Source organism: Phyllostomus discolor, chromosome 6 (assembly GCF_004126475.2).
Source record: "Phyllostomus discolor isolate MPI-MPIP mPhyDis1 chromosome 6, mPhyDis1.pri.v3, whole genome shotgun sequence".
NCBI classification, from domain to species: domain Eukaryota; kingdom Metazoa; phylum Chordata; class Mammalia; order Chiroptera; family Phyllostomidae; genus Phyllostomus; species Phyllostomus discolor.
The window spans coordinates 10,089,403-10,108,649 of NC_040908.2; the positions used below are offsets into that span (position 1 = coordinate 10,089,403).

Sequence of the window (19,247 nt, forward strand, 5' to 3'; positions counted from 1 at the left end):
TACGGTGGGGGCAGGCTGACCATTGGAGATTGGGGAGATTGGGGGAAATAGGGCCTGTTTTCCTAAGATAAGAGTGGGAGTGGTGGTAGACCTGGTAGGAGGATAGCATGTCATAAAAACCCCAAATTCTGCATTCTGGAGCAGCAGCAGCGAGGTCAAATATTTCTCTCATGTTCACGTACTGCTAGGCAGTCAAGCTCATAGGCTTGTTGAAAATTTGCAGTTAGCAAGCAGTAGCACATAGGCCACAGAATGACAAGATTAAGAATCTTATTCCAAATCCTTGTCCATCGGAATACTTTGCCCTTGCAGCCCCCTCTGCGGACTTCACCTCATCTTTATTTTTCATTTTCCGCAGGGCCTGGATGGCGGCCTTCTGAATCAGCAGCGACGGCTCTGCGCTTCGGACACAGTTCAAGAGGGCAGATGTGAGTCTTGGGGTGAGCTGCTCCATGGTTCCGCCGATGTTGCCAATGACCTGCATGGCCAAGCACCGAGAGGGCATCAGGATGCAGAAGGGGAAGGGAGGGGTGTCCGGGAAAAGCGCTTCTGCAATGGCACAGATGACACGAAAGACAGAAGTACCCTCAGAATCAAGTAGGTGTGCTCTTCGTTGCCAGCGCAGTCATCTTGGATCTGCTCCAGCAGGTAATCTGCGATGTCCAGCAGGTCTTGAGTCTCTGTAGGGTGTGTCTCATGATACCTGCAGAATAAGAGTTAGGACTCGGTAAGTATGGCTAGGGTTATCTGAAAACCCGAACTTTTGTGGGCTGATTTCATATTTCAGATGATTACTCTTAAAAAGATCAGGAGAGAAACGGAAGAGTAAGCATCAGGGCCCGAAAGTGGAGGAAGGGGCACAATCTTGATACCGAGATGCGAGGCCTTCCTCTGCTCCTGCCGGGAGAACCAGGGTAAAGCACACCTGTTGATCACGTGACTCAGAGCGTAGAAAGTAGCCCGGCTCTGCTGCTCCTTGGCCGTGTTGAAGATCTCCTGCAGCCGCTCGGCCGAGGGCTCCGGGGTCAGGGCCACCAGGTAGGTCACGATATCTATCAGCAGTGGGTTGGCTTTCTCGCTCCTCAGCCACTGGAGGATGTAGGTGTAACACTGGGGCTGTCCGCACTGAATCAAGGCTTGCAGAGTGACTGGGCTGGTGGGAGGGGAAGGGCGGAGAGGGAGTCACACAGATCATCTCCTAGGCAGCTGCAGTCGCCTCAACCCACGGTCTTCCCTCTGCCCTTATTCCCCTTACTCACTGTCCAGATCCAATCATATTTCAAAACCCAACTCAGATCCCCACAACCGTTTGCCTGAGAACCAGGAAATCTTCCTTCTGAGCATTCTCTACAGAGAAGGCATCACGGAGACGAGTCTGAAGGAGAACCCCGGTCCGATCACCAAAAGGGCACAGTTACCCCTGTCCCTCGGACAGAACACAGAACGTGCTGGGCGAACATCGGCACGGTCTTGTTTCTGCCCTCACTTTCCTCTCTACTCCTCACAGCTCCAAGAGCCACGGCCTTGAAGTACACAGAAATCCCAGTGTTCTTTCGTTTGCCCGAGTTCCCTCTCTGCCAGCCTAGAGGCTTCCGAAAGGCCCGGACTGGTCTCTCCGACCTTCCAGGGTGCCCGAACGAGGAATGGGAAGACACCCATCTGGATGTGGCAGACGGCTCCGTCTTACTTTACCACACCAACCCACATCTGCCTTGGATGCCACGCGTGTACCTGCGTGGTTGCCATGGAACAACTCCAGGTCCCTTAGCTGATACTTCTCTATCCAGCAAACAAGAGCCGATTGGCTAATTGACCATCTGGGCTGACATTTCAGTGGTCCCGCAGATTCCCTGTTTGGCCAGGGTTCAGCAGGGACCACAGGTTTGTGACCTTTGGAAGACTGAGCTGCAGCCATTAGAGGCCTACCTGGACACCTGGAGCAGCTTGGGCAGGAGGGACGCGACCGCCGCACTGTCGAGGCCCCGCAGCTCAGCGACCAGTTTATTGAAGAGGTTGGCTCTCTGGGCGTTCTCCTCGGAGGCGTGCAGCTGCTGGAGCTCCCGGAGGGTCTTGAGCGCGGCCTCGGCCTGCTGGGGCCGTGCCGTGGACTTGGTGCTCTCAAAGGCGAGACCTGCCTCCTCGGCCCCTGGAAGGAGGAACGTGTCAGAGGTGTTCTTGCTTGCCTCTTTGTCCCGACCCCACCTCGGTCCACTGGAAACTGGGAGTCAGCAGGGGACCAGCAAAGGGGAAGAGAAAAGACCCCTGTCCTGTACTCCACGCCTACTTTGTATCGGGCTCTGTGCGAGGTATGTGACTGCAGTGTTTCACCGACTCATCCTGCTAGCCCTGTGGGCAAGTGGTACTCCTCAATGTAAAGATGAGGGAACCAAGACCCAGATTTGAGCAACTCTCCTGTCCAAGACCCCTCTGGGTCTAGGAGGCAGAGCTGGAATTGAATCCAGGCTTGTTTGACTCTGGTTCTACAATGACCTCTTCGCCCAGAAGAACCCGCGAGGAGATGCTGCAGCAGACAGAGCTACTGCCGAGGCTCGCCCATGATTTCTTCCAGTGGAATCTAATAGCAGAGCGTGGGGGAAGGGAAGACCCTTTTGGGTCCCCCCCCCACTACCCTGCTCTGACCTGCTAGGGAAGAGGGCTAATTCACCATGGAAGTGTGGTGTGTTGGAAGGAGTACTGGCTTATATCAGACCCAGGGGCTCATTGTGTACCACCTCTAATGTTCTATGACATCGAAGATGTCACTAACCCTCTCTCTGTGCCATCTCCCTCCTGTAGAATGAGTATAAAAGCATACATTGTTACCACCTGACATCACAGGTTGCTGAGAACAGTGAGGTAATGTGTAAGACAGATTTAAGTACAAGACAAATGAAGAGCTAGAGTCGGGTTTGCATCTCTCAAGTCCCTTCCAGCTCTACAGACTGATTTCCCTCCCCAAAGGCCCTCTGCCACTTGCCGAGGGTGTACATGGTTGTCAGATCTACAAACGGTAGACCTAGGAGGCTGGTTCCCTACTTACAAAAACCTAAGGAGCTTTGGGAGACTTCTCCTTTCCTGGGTGCCATTGTCACTTGACACTCTGATAGGAGCACAATTTCTCTCCAGAGCAGCCCACAGCCAGAACACCGGAGCCCGCTTAACCGATCAGTCAGCAGAGGTTTCATGGGGCCCAGCACGGAGCCAAGCCGTGACACGTGGACCTCGTTGGGCAGGGTCCTCAGCCCTGGCAAACGTGCGGGTGGAAAGCCTCTCACCTTCCTCAAAGAAGCGGCTGTTGATCTTGGGTGTGTCTTCAAGTTTCAGAGTCTGTGTAACCTGTGTCATCATCTCGTGCTTGTTCCTGGAAGTGAAGGAAGGACATCAGGTGACAAAGGATGGCCACCTCTCCGGAGCAACTTTTCATGTTGAGTGTTTCCCTCGTTTCCACTTCCACCCAAATGCCACCCACCTCTCAAGCCACGGGCAATCCAGACATCCTGCCCCCCCTAATTAACAGGGCCCCCCTCCTCCTGGTCACACTCACTGCCCTTCCAATCGAAGGACATGGGCGCCTTACACTGTCATCCAGCCTGGGGTGTCTAGAGGGCAAGGGACTAGCTGTGTGCCTTGAAATCCCTGTGTATCTCCCACCACACGGTGCCAAGAATATAATGGTTATTCCATAAACATTAGTTGATTGATCAATTTTCAAAACAGATTTGGATACCTAGGTCTCTGGTCCAAATTCCAAATCCTTCACAAAGCCTCTTTCTGACCAGGGCAGCCTGCCAAGATTCCAGCTTTTTATGACCTATAACTCTCAGAGTCTGGGTCTCAAATACCTTTTGTTGGTCTCAAATTGTTCTGAATGTCTAGGACTTTCCTAACAAATCCCCTGTTAGCTTGAAAAGCGGGACAGGGATGGGCTCTGCTTTGCACCTCGCCATGACCTAGCCTGGAACAGGGCAGCTGAGATGTACTCAGCTCACCCAGACCCCGTCGATAACGAGCCACGGGGCAGCAGGCAACCTACTCATGGAAGAAAGGCAGGAACAGGTGTTCTTCCTTGCAGGTGGCTTCTGACACATGCTTCCTCTTGGGGTCCAGGGTGTACTGGCAGGACTGGCTGCTGCTGATCTGAGTTGACAAGGGGTGGCCCTGCGAATGAGATGGGGGAAAGCACTTTGATCAGTCCCTGGGGCTTGAACCCAAGTCTTCTGCCACAGGCATTGACCTTTCAGGAAGGAGGGGCGGGGTGGAGGGAGAGTGGGCATGCTGAACCACTGGACAAGCTCAGGTAAAGAGGAGAACTTGGCTCTTGACATCTAGACAAGGGGATGCAACAGCCTGGCATACCCAGAGCTGAGTCAAGCCATCGATTTCTTATTCTGCCTCAGTGGGTACCTCACCCCGCACCAAGGGTAGGTAGCCTGCTCACCTGCACAGACCTGACCCACCACACATCAACCCTTCACACGCTATCGCTCCCCATGCTTCCTTTGCCTAGTGGTGCAGCCTTCAGTCTCTCTTGCAGCCTTCGGCTCCACATCTTCCACGCAACTTCTTCGAGCTAAACTCTGATGCTCACCCGTCATTTCTTCTAACTGGATTTACTAGCTGCTTAGCTCAACGCGCTTGGTGAATGGTGCTTTCTCCTCCATGGTCAGGCCTCGGACTGCTCGTCTGCCCTGCTCAGCCTCTCACTTTGCGTGATACGCCAGATACTGTCCTTCCCTGGCATGCATTTGAACCCTGCTCCTGCATTAGACTGTAAACACCCCGAGGGGAAGGTCCACACTCATCTGCCACTGCCCCTCCCTCCGGGCTGCCCAGAGTAGGGCTGAGCACACAGCAGCTGCTCAGAAAAAAGCACAGTCACCAGTGCACTGGCCTCTTCCGGGCGTGGCTCTGGGGTCACCAGACTCCCTGTTTCCCCACCCAAGGACAGTGACCAGAAACACGGCCAGGCATGTCACGATTGCTCAAGTCCTTCGTGTTTACGGAGATAAGCTATGATTCATGTCCCAGAGGGTATCACAAGGCATTAGGCAAGCTCAGGTGCCGTGGTGCTACATGACCTCCGTGACTAGAGAAGGTCAGTACCGAGGGGGCAGCCCAGGGAGGAGGCCGCGGGCCAGGCATCGATCAGGGTCATGCATGGGATGGACAGACAGGACCCTGGAGTGCTCTCAGCCACGTGCCTTCATGGCAGTGGGAAACGGGAGAGCAGAGCACAGGCCTTGGGGCTACCTTAGAGGCTAGGGGCTTAGAGCTGGGGACACCCAGCCCTTGCACAGGGGCGAGCGGTAGGTGGCTTGCCCCCCTACATGAAGCCTTAGAGCCTTCCCAGGGATGGACAGTCATTACTACTCTTAAGAGATGACAGAAGGTTGGGCACCAGGGACAGAATGGCAGCAGAAGACCCCAGTGCTCTGGATGGGGAGTCAGAAACCTGACCCCAGTCCTAGATCAGTTAACAACAGACCATGTGGCACTGGGCGGTCCTTTCCTTGTCTGGTCCTCATTTCCCGGTGCAGTCTATATGAGGAAGAGGCTGGGCAGGTTCTTCTCTGAGATCCCTACTGGCTCTAGCTCCCAGAATTTTAATAACGAAGAGGATGGTGAGAACAGCAATGCCGATGGTGTGAAACTTACCGTGCCTTTGATCAGAGCCAGGGGGCTCACCCCTGTGCTCACGGGCTCGAAGTGATCACACGTCTCCAGTTTTCTTTCGATGGATATTTCCGTCGCCACGTTCCCCTTCCGTGTTTTTACGGTAAAGTCACTGGAACAGTTCCCGTACACAGTATCCTATGGGAGCAGAAGATGCGACAGGTGCATTCAATGTGGGGAAACATGTCCAAGTGCTTTGGGAGGGGCTGGGGAAGGCGCTTGGAAGAAAAGGCAGGAGCAGCGTGGATTTGTGGGGGGATTTCTTCCTCCCAGGCAGAGCGTGGGCATGGCAAGCGCCCGGCCAGCCAGAGGAGGCACAAGGACACCAGGGACAACAGGTTTGATTCTGAGGGACAGGGGCCTGGCCTCTTAGGAGCCCGCCCACTCTGCCTTTCTGCTCGGTGCACTTCCAGCACTGTCTCTACTGCTCATTTATGGTGTGTGTTCCAATTGCCTTGTGCTGTGGGTGCCACGGTTCTCGCCACAAATCCCGAGAACTCGCTGCAGGAGGCAAGCCTGCATTCTCTAGCTGGGGTGCAGTCTAGAACTCAGAACACGGCAAGGGCTTGAGAATGGGTTGAGGGACTGCTCTCTCAGACTGAAACCTGAACTTCTTCAGTGAGGCTAGCAACCGATTCAGTTGCTTTTCTGTGCTTACGAAACACGTAGGCTTCACTGTGTTACACTCTGCTGGTGTGACATGATATGACAAGGAGAACAAAATCTAACAAAGGAGTAGGGTGGTCCGGGCTCCCCAGAAGCTGCCTTTAAGTGAGATCTGCTCAGGACGATCTCACAGTGAGCCTAGAGGATGGGGGGTGGGGTGGGGTGGGGGTGGGCGGGGCCTTGGGCGCTGGTGTTTCACATGGTTGTACGATCCCCGTGTGACTAGCCCCCAGCTAAGCCAGTGTAGACAGCAGGACCCAGCACACACACGTGAACAAGAGTTCAAGGACCATTCTTACTGGGTCTCTAAATTCTCACCAGAAACAACACTTGCTTGGCTTCTTCCGTTTCTGGGGGAACCAGGAGGGCAGAAATGATGCCTCTCTTGACGTTCAGGATGTGTTTCGGCTCCTCCTCCTCCGGGTAGAGGACAACCCGCTTCCCTTCGGGCATGGCCAGCCTGAGCTCGTACCTGTCCCGGAGAGAGGGTGGTCACGGGGCTGTCCCCTCTCCATCGAGAGCCTGTTTGCAGAAGCTGGGTGCTTCGCATCCTCTTTTTCACTTATTATTTTTTACCTCTATTCTTCATAAGTATATCTCTATGTTTTAAAAAGGTATACAAGTATGTGTGACTGGCATTCTTTTCCTTCTTTTCCTTTATTGCCGGCTCACCTGTCCCCTCTGGATGCCCCTCACAGCGGTGCCTATGAAAAAAACCATCTACATACAAAGATTTTGCCACTCCTTGTTTTGTACGAATGCATCGCATCATGCACACTTTTCTTTATCACCCTTTCATCAGTTATGCTCCACGAAAATCCTTCTGAGCCATTTGGTTGATCTCAAACAGACTTTTTTTTCTAAAAGACTGCAAAACATTGCATTTTGTGCTTACCTATAATTTATTCAGACATTCACCTATTCAACAGCAATCACTTTCTGGATTTTTGTTTTTGGCTAACACTGAATGAACAACACTGAAATAAACATCTTTGTGCCTATATCTTCACACATTTCTGTTTTTCTTTTCGTGGGCTGGAGTCCCACAGTTGGACTTTGCTGTGTCAAAGGCTGCAGCATTTTAAATGATCCCAGATGTCCGCTAACGGCGCCCCTTCCACCAGCGAGGCACGAAAGCACGCTTTTCCTCGCAGACCCACCAGCAACAGGTGCTGGAGCTGTTTTAACGTCGTGTAGTCCCGTGCGATGATACATACCTCGCTACATTCATTGCATTTCCTGACTGCCAGTCCATTTGAGCTTCTTTTCATGCATGTGTTGGACGTTCACCCTTTGGTAGAATCTCAGGCCATGTCTGAGGCCCAGGCCACCTTTGCTCTCAGGGATTTTCCTTTGGGTACTTCCCATTGGGGGTTTCAAAGCACCCGGCTGCCCCTGCCCTAGTTATGTCGGAAGGGGGAGAAGGAGAGCAGGCACGTCTCCCGCAGCTCTGCACTCTCCCCGAGAGTTCCGGACACTGCGATGCAGGTTTGGAAAGCGTTGAGGTGGTCAAGGGCAGGAGTCCCTTTTGTGTGCAGGAGGGTAAGGGCCGACAGGTAATTACTGCTCACTCCCCTCCATCACTCACTGTGCCCGCTCCCTCACGCACATCTGAGTGTCAGATTAAATACGGTGCCTGGGTGAGGGACAGCTGCCTCAAGGCCTCCTCTGCTGGCCAGGAGTTGGCTTCCTGGTCTAACGGTCAACAGGTTGAAAGGTGGGCAGGGAGTTTCCAATGCTACCAAATCCACAGACCTATGACTGCCTCTATGTACACACTGATAGGACATTACAAACTGATTTGATGATAGGGCAGGGGTGATGTTTAAAATATTTAGCAACTGGTACAGCTTGGCCACTGATGGGTTGGAAGAGATGGCAGCTGTAAGCCACAGGACTGGTCTGGTCAGTGTGCACTGGCAGATGCTCGGGCCCGGGCTTTCCCTGGACTCCCTGAGGCTAGACCTTGACCCCTGCAGACCAGACCCTGCACCGCCACGTCCTGCTGGGACCCTCCCTGGAGACCACCATGCACCATTCCTGCTTGTCTTTACACAAGAATCCCCATGTCTAGACAAACCACCTCAGCTTTAGTATCTCAAGGAATGAAAGCATGCGATCTTATAGAAACACAGTTAAATGATAATTAGGGGAACTTCACTAGGGGAGGGTAAATAATGCTTTCCTCTGTTGGATGGTCGTGAAAACTCAGCCACTCCCTGATCCGTGGTGAATGCAGACTACAGATACTTACACGTATGCCTGTTATGCACACACACACTCATACGCCAGTGGACACACACGCCCTCACTCACAGCACATGGCAACACCCACAGAGGCTGACGTGCGCAGGCCCACGCCTCACCTGGACATGGCCTCGGAGAACTCGTCCGAGCTCCTGGCCTTCTTCAGCATGGCCCTGCCCTCCGGGGTGAAGCCGTGCACCTCTCTCAGGGTGCACTGGCTCGTCCTCAGGATGAAGCTGCAGAGCTGGGGGACCTCCAGCTCGACCTAGAAGACAATGGTGCAGCCCATGAAGGCCCTCCATTGAGTGAGATCCCTGCCCCGACCCTGGGGCCCAGGGATTCCTCCCTAAGCAGGACACAGGGGAACACTGCAGGGGAACGTGACCGCTGCCCCCCAGCACCACAGGTGTCTTAAAAAAGCCTCATGAGTTCTCCATGGACCATCCTACACGGAGTCCCGCTTGTGATCGTCCCCACGTTCTGGGGCACCAGGTCTCTAAGCATGTGGGTGCAGAGGAGGGCATCTTTTTGTCTGTTCCGGATGTACCCACTTCAGTTACAAGGAGGTACAACTGATTGGAAGACATGTAGCCTAGGAAGGAGAGTGAAGAAGCAAACCAGAAGCAGGGGGGCTATCGCTGGTTTTAACAGCAAAGCTTTCCTTAAAGTCCCCCCCGACCCCAATCCAAAAAAATCAAACCATTTGCGTCTGTTAGGGACTCTTTAAACCTTTGCCTGTAGCTGGTGTTTAAACAGATCCCTGGGCATTATCCAGAAATGTTCAAAGAGCTTTCTGCAATGACGGAAAGGTTCTGCGTTTGCACTGTCTCGTACGGGGGCCACCACCAGCCCTGGGTGGCTACTGGGCTCTGGAAACATGGCTATTGTGACTAAGAAACAGATTTTTTACTTTTATTCAATTAAACAGCCACATGTGGCTAATGGCTACCTTATCTGGCCACACAGACAATGGGGCCTGAGGAAGAAGAGGGCAGCCCCCTGGCCCGGTGTCCCCAAAGGAGCCCCAACAGTGGCCCTTGCACCTGCTCCCCGTGAACATGACCATGAGTGCAACCAGCCTCAATGGGCAACGTTTCCTTTGAGGACAAACTGCATGTTTACATTTTTTCCTTTTCCCACTTGTTTGAAGTGAAGAGATGCTACTTTGGATTTTAGAAACTGCTCTCTGGGATGCTTTCCTGAGATGCCCACTCCCCCCCCCCCCCCGGGCTTCTCTCATCACGGCCAATGGACTCTCCAGAGTGCCGATGCTCTAGATCACGTGTTACAGTGACATCTCGGGAGTGGGTGGGGGAGTACATCTGGCTGCTCACATTTTTTTGTAGCAGACCACTTCTCGGCGAAGTGGCTGACTTTTGCCCTGAGGGCCAGGTGCCGGCACTTGGAGACAACGGGAGTCTCAGCACGTGCCGGGTTCGCCCTGGCAGCAGGCTCCGGGGCCTTGGCGGTGCCCGCGTCTCCCCCGCCCCATCTCCCCTCATACCTTGCAGTTGATCTTGGTGACGCTTCTGGAGTCCGCTGTCCTGGGGACCCCGCTGGAACTCTCAGCTTCATAGTTGTAGACGTATTTCCTAAGGTGCTTGAATCGGGTTGCATCTTCTAAAATGAGGAGAAAGGAGTCAGCCACGTGGTGGAAATAACTCCCCTAAGGACCAGTTCCGGGCAGAAAGGGGCAGGGCCACAGATAATAAAAAAAGGTAATGAAACTCAAATTCTCTTAACTGACTTTATATTATACTTAATTCTTTCTTTATAGACTTAGCTTCTCCACTGTGTTTCCATGAGGTTAATGTTTAATTCATCTGGAATTCCATGAATATATCATCTGAGATACAAGGAGGCAATTTTCAAGTAATAGAGCTCAGAAAGTTTATTGGAGAAGACCGAAAAATTAAGCATTGAGAGCTTTTTCAGCTTGAAAATAGTACACTCCTGTGGCTCTTTTTTTGGTTCTACTAAATACCTAAAGCAAAGTTTATTAAGCATTAGGGGTAGATGCTGACTGAGGAAACCCCAAGAAGGAATATCTGGATGTTTCCACGGCTTCAGAGGAATTTTTCCCAACAATTTGAGGAAAAAAAGAACCTTTGAGTCATGAACCCAGATGCAGTGATGGCAGATGCCCAGAAGAGGGCAGTGCTGCCCCATCATAGGCCAGCCTCAGCTCTCAGGAGAGCTCGGTACCTCTGCAAGGCCAGCTCCCTTGACCCCTAGGGGTCAGGTAAATACAAAGGGGTGGGCGTCTGGGTTTCTGCACAAAGGTTAAAGTCAGCATTTCCACACCCTCATGTGCTCTGAATCAATAACTAGCCACTGATCAACAGGATGGTGATGTCTCAAAATTTCCAGGCAGGGGACAACAGAGTGACATTCCTTTCCCAACCCAACCCCTGGCCGTGGGTAGAGGCAGAAGGTCGGGCAGAAGAGGGCCCAGACCCCTTAGGGGTGGGCAGAGCCTTCTCGGGACTCAGCGCAGTGTGTGTCAGTTACAGCATGACGGCAACCCGAGGTGCCGGTGGGTGGGTTGGGGTTTGGGGGTGCCGGGCCTTCTTACTTGGACAGATGGGGCTGACATTTTCCAGCACTTCGTCTTCTGTAAGAAATGGAGAAAGACAACTGTGGGTTTTTCCCCATCATCCGGGTGGATCCTAGGGAGGACCCCTGCCTGCACACGGCTTTTCTCTTCCCGGAGGAAGCAAGGTCTGGAGAAGCTGCTCCCCAGCCCCTCCATGCCCCGCCCCCACCCCTACTCCCGTCCTGAGGCTGGAGGAGCCACCCACCCACCCTGTCCCCCTGTCTGTCGACTGTGACTGCCCTCCATCTGACCCAGGTCCAAGCTGCCCCAGTCACCCCTCCTGCTCCTGGTTTTGTGCCCTCTGGCTAGATTCTTGGACATTCCTGGGGCGGCATCCCAGCGGGGCCAGCGGGTGGGGTGGCGGGGTGGCCGCCTCACTCACCTGCCCGGGCGCCTGCACCCAGCAGCAGCAGCAGCAGCAGCCCCGGCAGGAGCAGCGCGGGCCCCGGCGGGCCCATGGCCGAGCTGGCGGGTCTTGGCTTCACGTCGCTCGCTGTCTCCTCCACACGGACGGGCACCCACAGGCAGCCTCTGCACACCCAGGTGAGAATGCACGACCGGAGTCCACACCCTATTTATTGGAGGCCGCCCGCCCAGGGCCACCGCAGCCTGGCTTAAAAGAGAGGCCAGCAAATTGCAACAGGTCCAAAGGGCAGCTTCCCGGCCTGTTTGCTTTTCCCGGACAGGGCTCTTCTCTGAGCCGGAGGAGGGGCCCGGCAGCGGCAGCGAGGGGGCTCAGCTGGGACCCACTCAGGCCCCACCGGTCCTTTCCCTCTTTCCGAGGGCCTGCTCTGGCCTTTCCTGGGGGTTTCAGAGGGTGCGGCTGTGAGGACAGTGGGCCTGGCACCGGAGAAGCCCGCCCTGACCCGGCAGTGCCTTCGGATGACCAGGCACAGGGGACAAAGCCCACCCCTGCGCCCTGCTCCCTGTTTGGACTTAGTAGCCATCCAGGGAGCCAGCCCTTCACAGCGCCTTGGCGGGGACATTTTCCCCTCTGATCTTTCCCACTGTGGTGGATTTGGGGTGCCTGGGCACCCCTAATCCTGATCATTACCCATGGCTGTGGTTACCTGCTCTGGATGCAGCCTGTAGGGAAGAAGTGGAGAGAGAGGGGAAGGGGGGAGGTCTGGTGAGTGACTGACCCTAAGTCACCCTCGGGAACAATGAAGTCACTGTCTCCGCAGGAGCTAGGGGCCCGGATCTTCCAGAACCCCCAGTGAAGTGCACCCCACCCCCAGGAGACCACCCCTATCCAGACCCCACCCCCTTGAGCAGGGTCTTGTTGGAAATTTGAGATGAAGAGCCTTTCCCCTACATGAACCAGCTCACGGGTTTCCTCCTGAGATGGGCAGGCCGGAGGCGAGGAGGAGAGTAGTGGACCCGGACATGCCACGTCCCTCCTAAAGCTCCTGGAACCTCCTCCAGGAATCCTTCCTTTCCCGCAGAAGACGTTCCCCAAGGCTCCCTTCCTCCGCCCACCTGTGGGAAACCAGGCTATCTGGGCTAGCCCAGCCACGCTGGTTTGACTGACCCTGAAGCAACCTTCAAGGGGGATGGGTGGGGTGGTCTGACACTGGCTGTGTCCACAGGACACCTCCAGGCTGGTTGGGGAGACCAGATGTGTGGGCAGGAAACTGCAGGTGAGCAATGGGGGTAGGCTGTGAGCAGCGCAGGGCTGCATGGGGTACACCTGCAGGGGGAGCGGGAGGGAGGGGGCCAGGAGCGATGAAGAGGGACTGTGGACTGGGGACTGCCCGAAGCCCCTGTTGCAGAGTCACTCTCTGTGGTCATAGTCTGTTATTTGTGTGCTATATCCAGATGCAACCAGTCACTGGGGACTCACTGAAATCTGGAGGCAGGACTGGTGGTCCCAGAGGGGCCGCGTTCTGAAACAGTAGTGAGGCATAAAGACCGCTGTTCCTGGTCACACTGCTGGCCACTGGGCCTCCACACTTCCTCTCATTCCTGTGCAGTGTCATTGTTCTTAACACAAAACCCCTGTGGGCAGCTAAACTCCCTTCAGGGGTCGGTTGCTTTGCATCTGTGGTGTATTAATATCAGAAAAGGAGGCTACGACAAAGGCTTCAACCCAAGGCTGGCCAAACCTACACCACTGGCCTGTGGAAGTTCTGGAAATACTAATTGCCCCAGAATGCCATTTCTCTTAGCATTAAAATTTTGTTTTCTTAATTTTATTATTCACTTATAGCTTACCCTCAGTAGTATTCTGTATCTGTCCCAGGTGTGGTGTCTGAGCATTTCCTTTGAACGGGTTTGTGCGGGCTGACTTGGCACAGAAGGAGCTGCTGTACTTTAGGAAATGTCCCGCCTCCTGTGGGACCCCGCCCCATTCCCTAAGGAGAATGGCCGAGGACACTTCGCCACTCAGAAGCCGGATGGCCGACTTCCATTTGCCGGCACCAGGGCAGGCTGCCTGTTGGGTGCCAGATCGCCTCGCTGCTGTCCTACAGTCAGCGTCAGCAGGGAACACGACTTTCTACTGTTTGGGACCTAAAATGAGTCCGGGAATTTGGGTGCAGGGAGAGCTTGTGGGGAGACCCCGAGGAAGCCTCAGACTGGGGTCAGCTTCTCCCTCTTGCCCTGGGCTCCACTGGAAAGTCCTCCTGTGCTGGGCTTCCTACTCCTTCTCCAACAGGGTTGCCCATCCACCCGCATCCAGGGCACCTGTTGGATCCCCGAGTTGACCCGAGCAGACTCGCAGAGTGACTGTGCAGATTCGTGCACAGATTTTTCATAAATCGCAAAACCCACTGAGATCCGGTTTTCAAAAGCTGTTTGAAACTATAGCATGATCTGTGACCTCAGACGCCACCCTTCCTCCCGTCCCTTGAAGTAGGACCTTTCTCGATTCCCTCTCCTAAAACACGTTTTACGTTTCAAAAACATACGGCCCATTTTCACAGAGAAATCGAAGAGAGCATTGCTCATTGAACGGAGAAAATGCTGGCCCGGAGAGGTCAGCTGTGTGCAGAGGAAACCAGTGTGAGCTTCAGACTCGCGAAGACCCGGAGCTGGGTCTTAGCTGGGCTCCTGGTGAGGTCTGAGACCTTGGGCAAATGTCTTCGTCATCCTAGGCTTCTGTTTCATTATCCCCAACCCAGGATGAAACATATTTACCTTCCTCATAGGAATTTTTATGAGAAGTCAATGAGACAATTAGTTCACAATTGCACTGACAGCATGATTCCTGGCAAAACAAACCAAACCAAAACAAAACAAAGCCCTTCGTGAATGGTGATGTGATCATTTCTTATGTGTGAGTCAGCATGGAAGTGTATCTCTAGGGCACCTGCCTGAGCTAGCCAACCGCAGTGCACAGGAAAACTGAGGTTGATGGAACAAAAAAACGGAATCAGGCCCGAGGAAAGGGATCAGGAGCAAAACCGGGCAGTCCTAGAGCTGTGAATAGCTGTGGCTGCCCATGTGTTCGTCTCTGAAGATTCCTAACATTTCTGGGCACTCGAAATCGCTGTTCTCTTGCGGGGAAAAGAGGCCTTCCTCCAGCAGGCAGACTAGTGACTCTAGCAGGGACACATTCTGGTGTCACCAAGATTAATCTCAGTGAGTGGCTGTGACTTATCAAGCTCATAGACGCCAAGTCCCATGGGGTGACCCATCGGTCTGAGTCATCACACGGCTCTGGGTACCAATTAGAAAGCAGTCTGACTGGGGGAATTTCAAGGACTAAGATGAGGCAGAATGTACCAGCGGTGGCCTCTGGAAGACAAACTATGCATGCTGTTTATCTGCAGGTGACCAGAAGCGTCCTGGCCAAGTCCGGGGAACTGCGGACACTATTCAAGGCCCCTGAGAAGGCCAACGTTCTGAGTTCAGTGTAGTCCATGTACTGAAATCAGTGTTCAGTACCTAATTTGGTGAATACAAATGAATGAATCTACCAGTCACATACCCCATCGCTACCAGGAGATTTATGTACAGGGACCAGGATGCTAAATGACTCTTTCAGCGACACAAAACAAGGACGTAAAACTTGATACAAATTACTTTCAGCTATGCTGCTCAAAAACACATTTGGCCAGTAGGGACCGGTATCGACAATGACTAATTAGTTGATCCCGTTTTTGCCTATGACAGCATTATCATCGCAAGTGATGCCCAGAAGCTGGGCATTTCATAAACTTCGAGAATTGTAAAGGGAACTATATCCAGCGTGGCCTTTAATTGCCAATGGTAACACGCACACACACACACACACACACACAAATGAGAAATGTTAAGGAAAAAAATGAGGCATTTAGGTGAATGGCACAGGTGGGAGAGGGTGGCATGGGCCAGTGTCCACCAAGTGGAGACAGGACTGATGCAGGACGAGCTTCCTGTGATGAGGCAAAAAGAGGTGGCCCCACTCTGTCGTCCTGCTCTCTAAGCGGTAAGGCCAGAATGCTGAGCAGCAGTCCTTTCTGGGGGAGAGGAGTGAGCAGCCAGCACTGCCCACCGCGCGGTACCAGTGTCATCCTGTGGGTGTGAGGTCTCACTTCCTGGCCCAAAGGGATCTCCTCCCTTCCAGGCCCCGCCGGCTCCAGCCCCGCCTACGGGGAGGAGCCTTTCCCCGGGCCCAGCCCTGTTTGACCTCGGGGCTGCTGACCCCAATCTCCTATCAGGTCCTCTGTAGGGCAGCTGATCCTGAAGGGCCTTCCTACAAACTACTGTTGCCCTGAACTTGTATTTTTCTCTGGTCATATTTAATTTTCACCTGTTTATGTGTTACCTTGCCAGCCAGATAAGCTTGGAGGACAAGACCCGTGTGCCATTTTCACCTTTGTGTCCCTCTCCCCTCTCCCTCACCAATGCCTCATCCAGGCCGATGGGAGGTAAGGAGCAAGGACTGTGGCTACAATGTGGGATGCTTCTTGTGAGACAGGTTTTTGTTTTATTTTCCACATGCGCTTTGTTTTTACTTTTGGTTGCCGCTGCGTACGTTTAATGTCGAATGTGTGGCGAATCTGAATCGGTGTGGGAGGGGGCAGGCTCTGGAAGCGAGGGTCGTGGGACAGTCTCCAAGACTCCAAGTGCAGGTTCCTCATCTGCGCGATGGGTGGGACGGGACGGGGTGACCTCTTTGGCCCATTCCAGCTCTGACTGCTTTGGTTCTATGAGGACTTGGCAATTACAAAAAAAGTTCATGCATTACATGGGACTCAACTGCATAGCAGTTAGGGGCTGAGGAGTCAGGACCATCCAGCAGGATGAATTTTCTGGAAGGACACCTATCACTATGAAGACTTACACTGCCTGAGAAATAGAACACGTCACCCACTTAAAACAGGTGTCCACCTAGGAAGATGGCATGCCCTCCCGGGGGTGCTAGGGAACTCTCAGGAAGTTCTTCCTCATGTCTAGCTGTCATCCTCATCCTTGCCTTGATCTGAGATGGGTCCTTTCTTAGTTTTTCCTTTGAATGCCTTCTTTCTTGTTGACTTTTGTCAGTTACTATTTACCCATTTTTGTTGTTGTTGTTATTTTCTTTATGTCCTCACAGGAGTAAGAACCAGACAGCACTGCCCTGATAAGGCTGAGAGCGTGCTCATGATAAACAGATGGCTGGCTGGCTGAACAAGCCTCACTGTGCCCTGACCGCTGATTCTAGGGGTTTAGGGAGCCCCTGAGCCCTCTGTCCTCTGAGAGCTTGCTGATAAGGTGAAGGGCATGAATACACACCACGGCAGGTGATGGGCGTCCATCGAGTGCCGGGTGTGGGGTCTGCACAGCTAGACTGCAGTGGTCCAGTGTGGTCCCAGGGATGCTGGAGCAGGAGAGACAGGAGCAGGATGTCGGTGGGTGGGCAGGATTTGGGGACCTGGGCTGGGTGGCGCCGCTGAAGAACAATGGCGGGAAGCTGAGAGGGTGTTTGGCATGTCTGGCAGCCTGTGAGCCAGCCAGGTGAGTCCGTGGACGTGGGGCAAGTGAGGAAGCGTGGGACCAGAGGCCTGGGAGGGAGCACAGCGTTGCTCTGCCTGGGCTGGGACAGAGCTTTCTGGCTCATTCAGTCTCTGGCTTAACTGTGGATGGCCATGCATCCTGGCCTGAATTCTCTGTGTTTGGAGCTGTGAAGGGAAGTGGGGGAGGAATAGTGTGTCAGACGGGGGGCATCTGAGAGACTGACTCTAGAGATTGCTCTCTCTAGAGATGGAGAAACTGAGGGCTTGGCATCCTGAGGGTTTTTTTTCCCTGTGAAAATAGAAGGAGGTAGGGCAGGAACTTGGGTCTCCTAGTTTATAATCTCGAATATTCATTCTGCTCCAACTGCACTCAATCTATGGTGATGATAAAATTGCTTGGAGATTGCTTTCTGAAGATGAATCTTTGACAGTGTATTTCATGTAATTTACTAGTCATTAAAAGTGAAAAACTGAATTGATTTTTTGGTGGGTTTGCATTCAGAACAAGTATTGCTATGGAACTGATTATATAGAATCACAGATACCCGGGCTCTTTAAGGGGCATTTAGGTCATTGAATCCAATTTGTCTTCCAATATGAGTGTCCCAGCGACCTGAGAGTACCTGATTGCCCATTAGCAGGTTGCCTAACTGGTAAAATTTTGTGGATGTAGATGATGCTCTAGTCAGCGTAGCAATGAAGAGCCCCTAAAAGGGAGACTTCTGTTGCCTGGCAATCTACAGACGGCCAGGTGGGTCCTGTAAGTTGATAGCAACAATACTCTGTGGTCACATCTCAGGTTTCTTCTATTTCTGTCTCCCAACCGGGTCACAGAACACCCATTGTTGGGAGAGCTGGGAAAGGTATCAATTTTGGGTCGGAAGCTCTCCTGACCCTGTCTTCACCTCTATTCTGAAGTCAAATACAAGTAACGACCAGATTGCCTGATGCCGTTTTCATCTGTACATTCCTGCCTCTCCGTCAGCACAGGGAGGAGGAGTCAGGCCATCCCCAGCACCCAGCTGGCTTTGGTTACTTGGCTTCCAAAATAGGAAGGGGATAAAAATTTGTGCCAAGTAGTATCAGGAGTTCCTTCTCTTCCTTTTTTAAATGATGGCATTTAGCATTGAATACAACCATTTAAAAAAATAATTACACTCCAGTCTTCAGTTGCGCTGTGGTCCACTCTGGAAAGGGATTTCTTTCTAAAATAGTTTTTTTGTGATAAAATTCATGTCATAAAATACACCCCTTTAAAGTGTATAATTTAATGGCTTTTAGTACAGTCACAGAATTGTACAACCATTCCCACAATTAATGCTGAAACATTTTTATCAGCTCAGAAAGAATCCTTGTACAAAGTAGACAGCACTTACTAAACTCCCCATTTCCCCCACTCAGGACAGCTGCGAATGTACACTCTGTCTCTATAGGTTTGCCTGTTCTAGACCTTTTGTATAAATGGGATCATACAGTGTGTGGTGTTCTGTGATAAAATTTTTTTCCACTTAGCGTAATGTTTTCCAGGGCCACCCATGTTGTAGCATTCCATTCCTTTTTATTGACAGACAATATTCCATCAATATAGATATACCACAGTTTATCTATTCATAAACGATGGACATTTGTGTTGTTTCCATTTAGTGGCTATTTTGAACATTTATGTACAAGTTTTTGGATGGAAATGTGTTTTGATTTCTCTTGGGCATATGCCTAAGAGTGAAACTGCTGGGGAATATGGCAATTCTATGTTTAATCATGTGAGCAACTGCCAGACTCATTGCCAAAGTGGCTGTACCATTTTATATTTTCACCATCAGTGTATAAAGGTCCCAGTGTCTCCACATCCTTGTCAACACTTGCTATTGTCTGCTTTTTTCATTATAGCCATCCTAGTGGTGATGAAGGGGTATCTTTTATGGTTTGGTTGACATATCCATGGTAACTAATGATTTGGGGCATCTTTTTGTGTGCTTATGGGACATTTGTATCTCTCCTTTGGAGAAATGTCTTGTTCAAATCCTTCGAGTTTTGAACTTTTTAATTGAGTTGATTTACTTTTTATTATTAAGCTGTAACAATTCTTTATATATTCTGGCTATGTCTCTTATCAGGTATATGCTTTTTAAATATTTTCCCTCATTC

At 52.3% G+C, this 19,247-nt stretch overlaps 1 protein-coding gene across 2 annotated transcripts in view; it reads right to left on the minus strand.

Moving 5' to 3' along the window:
* APOB (apolipoprotein B) overlaps positions 1-11,769 on the minus strand; it is a 39,514-nt gene extending 27,745 nt beyond the window's left edge. The window contains exons 1-12 of one of the 2 annotated variants that reach the window (XM_036027695.1): positions 11,564-11,769; positions 11,161-11,199; positions 10,090-10,205; positions 8,705-8,850; positions 6,658-6,811; positions 5,656-5,811; positions 4,034-4,158; positions 3,276-3,361; positions 1,927-2,146; positions 926-1,153; positions 586-703; positions 332-478 (exon numbers count right to left, since the gene is read on the minus strand). In XM_036027695.1, coding sequence (XP_035883588.1) covers positions 332-478; positions 586-703; positions 926-1,153; positions 1,927-2,146; positions 3,276-3,361; positions 4,034-4,158; positions 5,656-5,811; positions 6,658-6,811; positions 8,705-8,850; positions 10,090-10,205; positions 11,161-11,199; positions 11,564-11,639 — 1,611 coding nt within the window. In that variant the 5' untranslated portion in view covers positions 11,640-11,769. The remainder of the gene's footprint in view (positions 1-331; positions 479-585; positions 704-925; positions 1,154-1,926; positions 2,147-3,275; positions 3,362-4,033; positions 4,159-5,655; positions 5,812-6,657; positions 6,812-8,704; positions 8,851-10,089; positions 10,206-11,160; positions 11,200-11,563) is intronic. The other variant, XM_036027694.1, reaches the window with a different exon arrangement.
* Between the last annotated feature and the right edge of the window lie 7,478 nt (positions 11,770-19,247).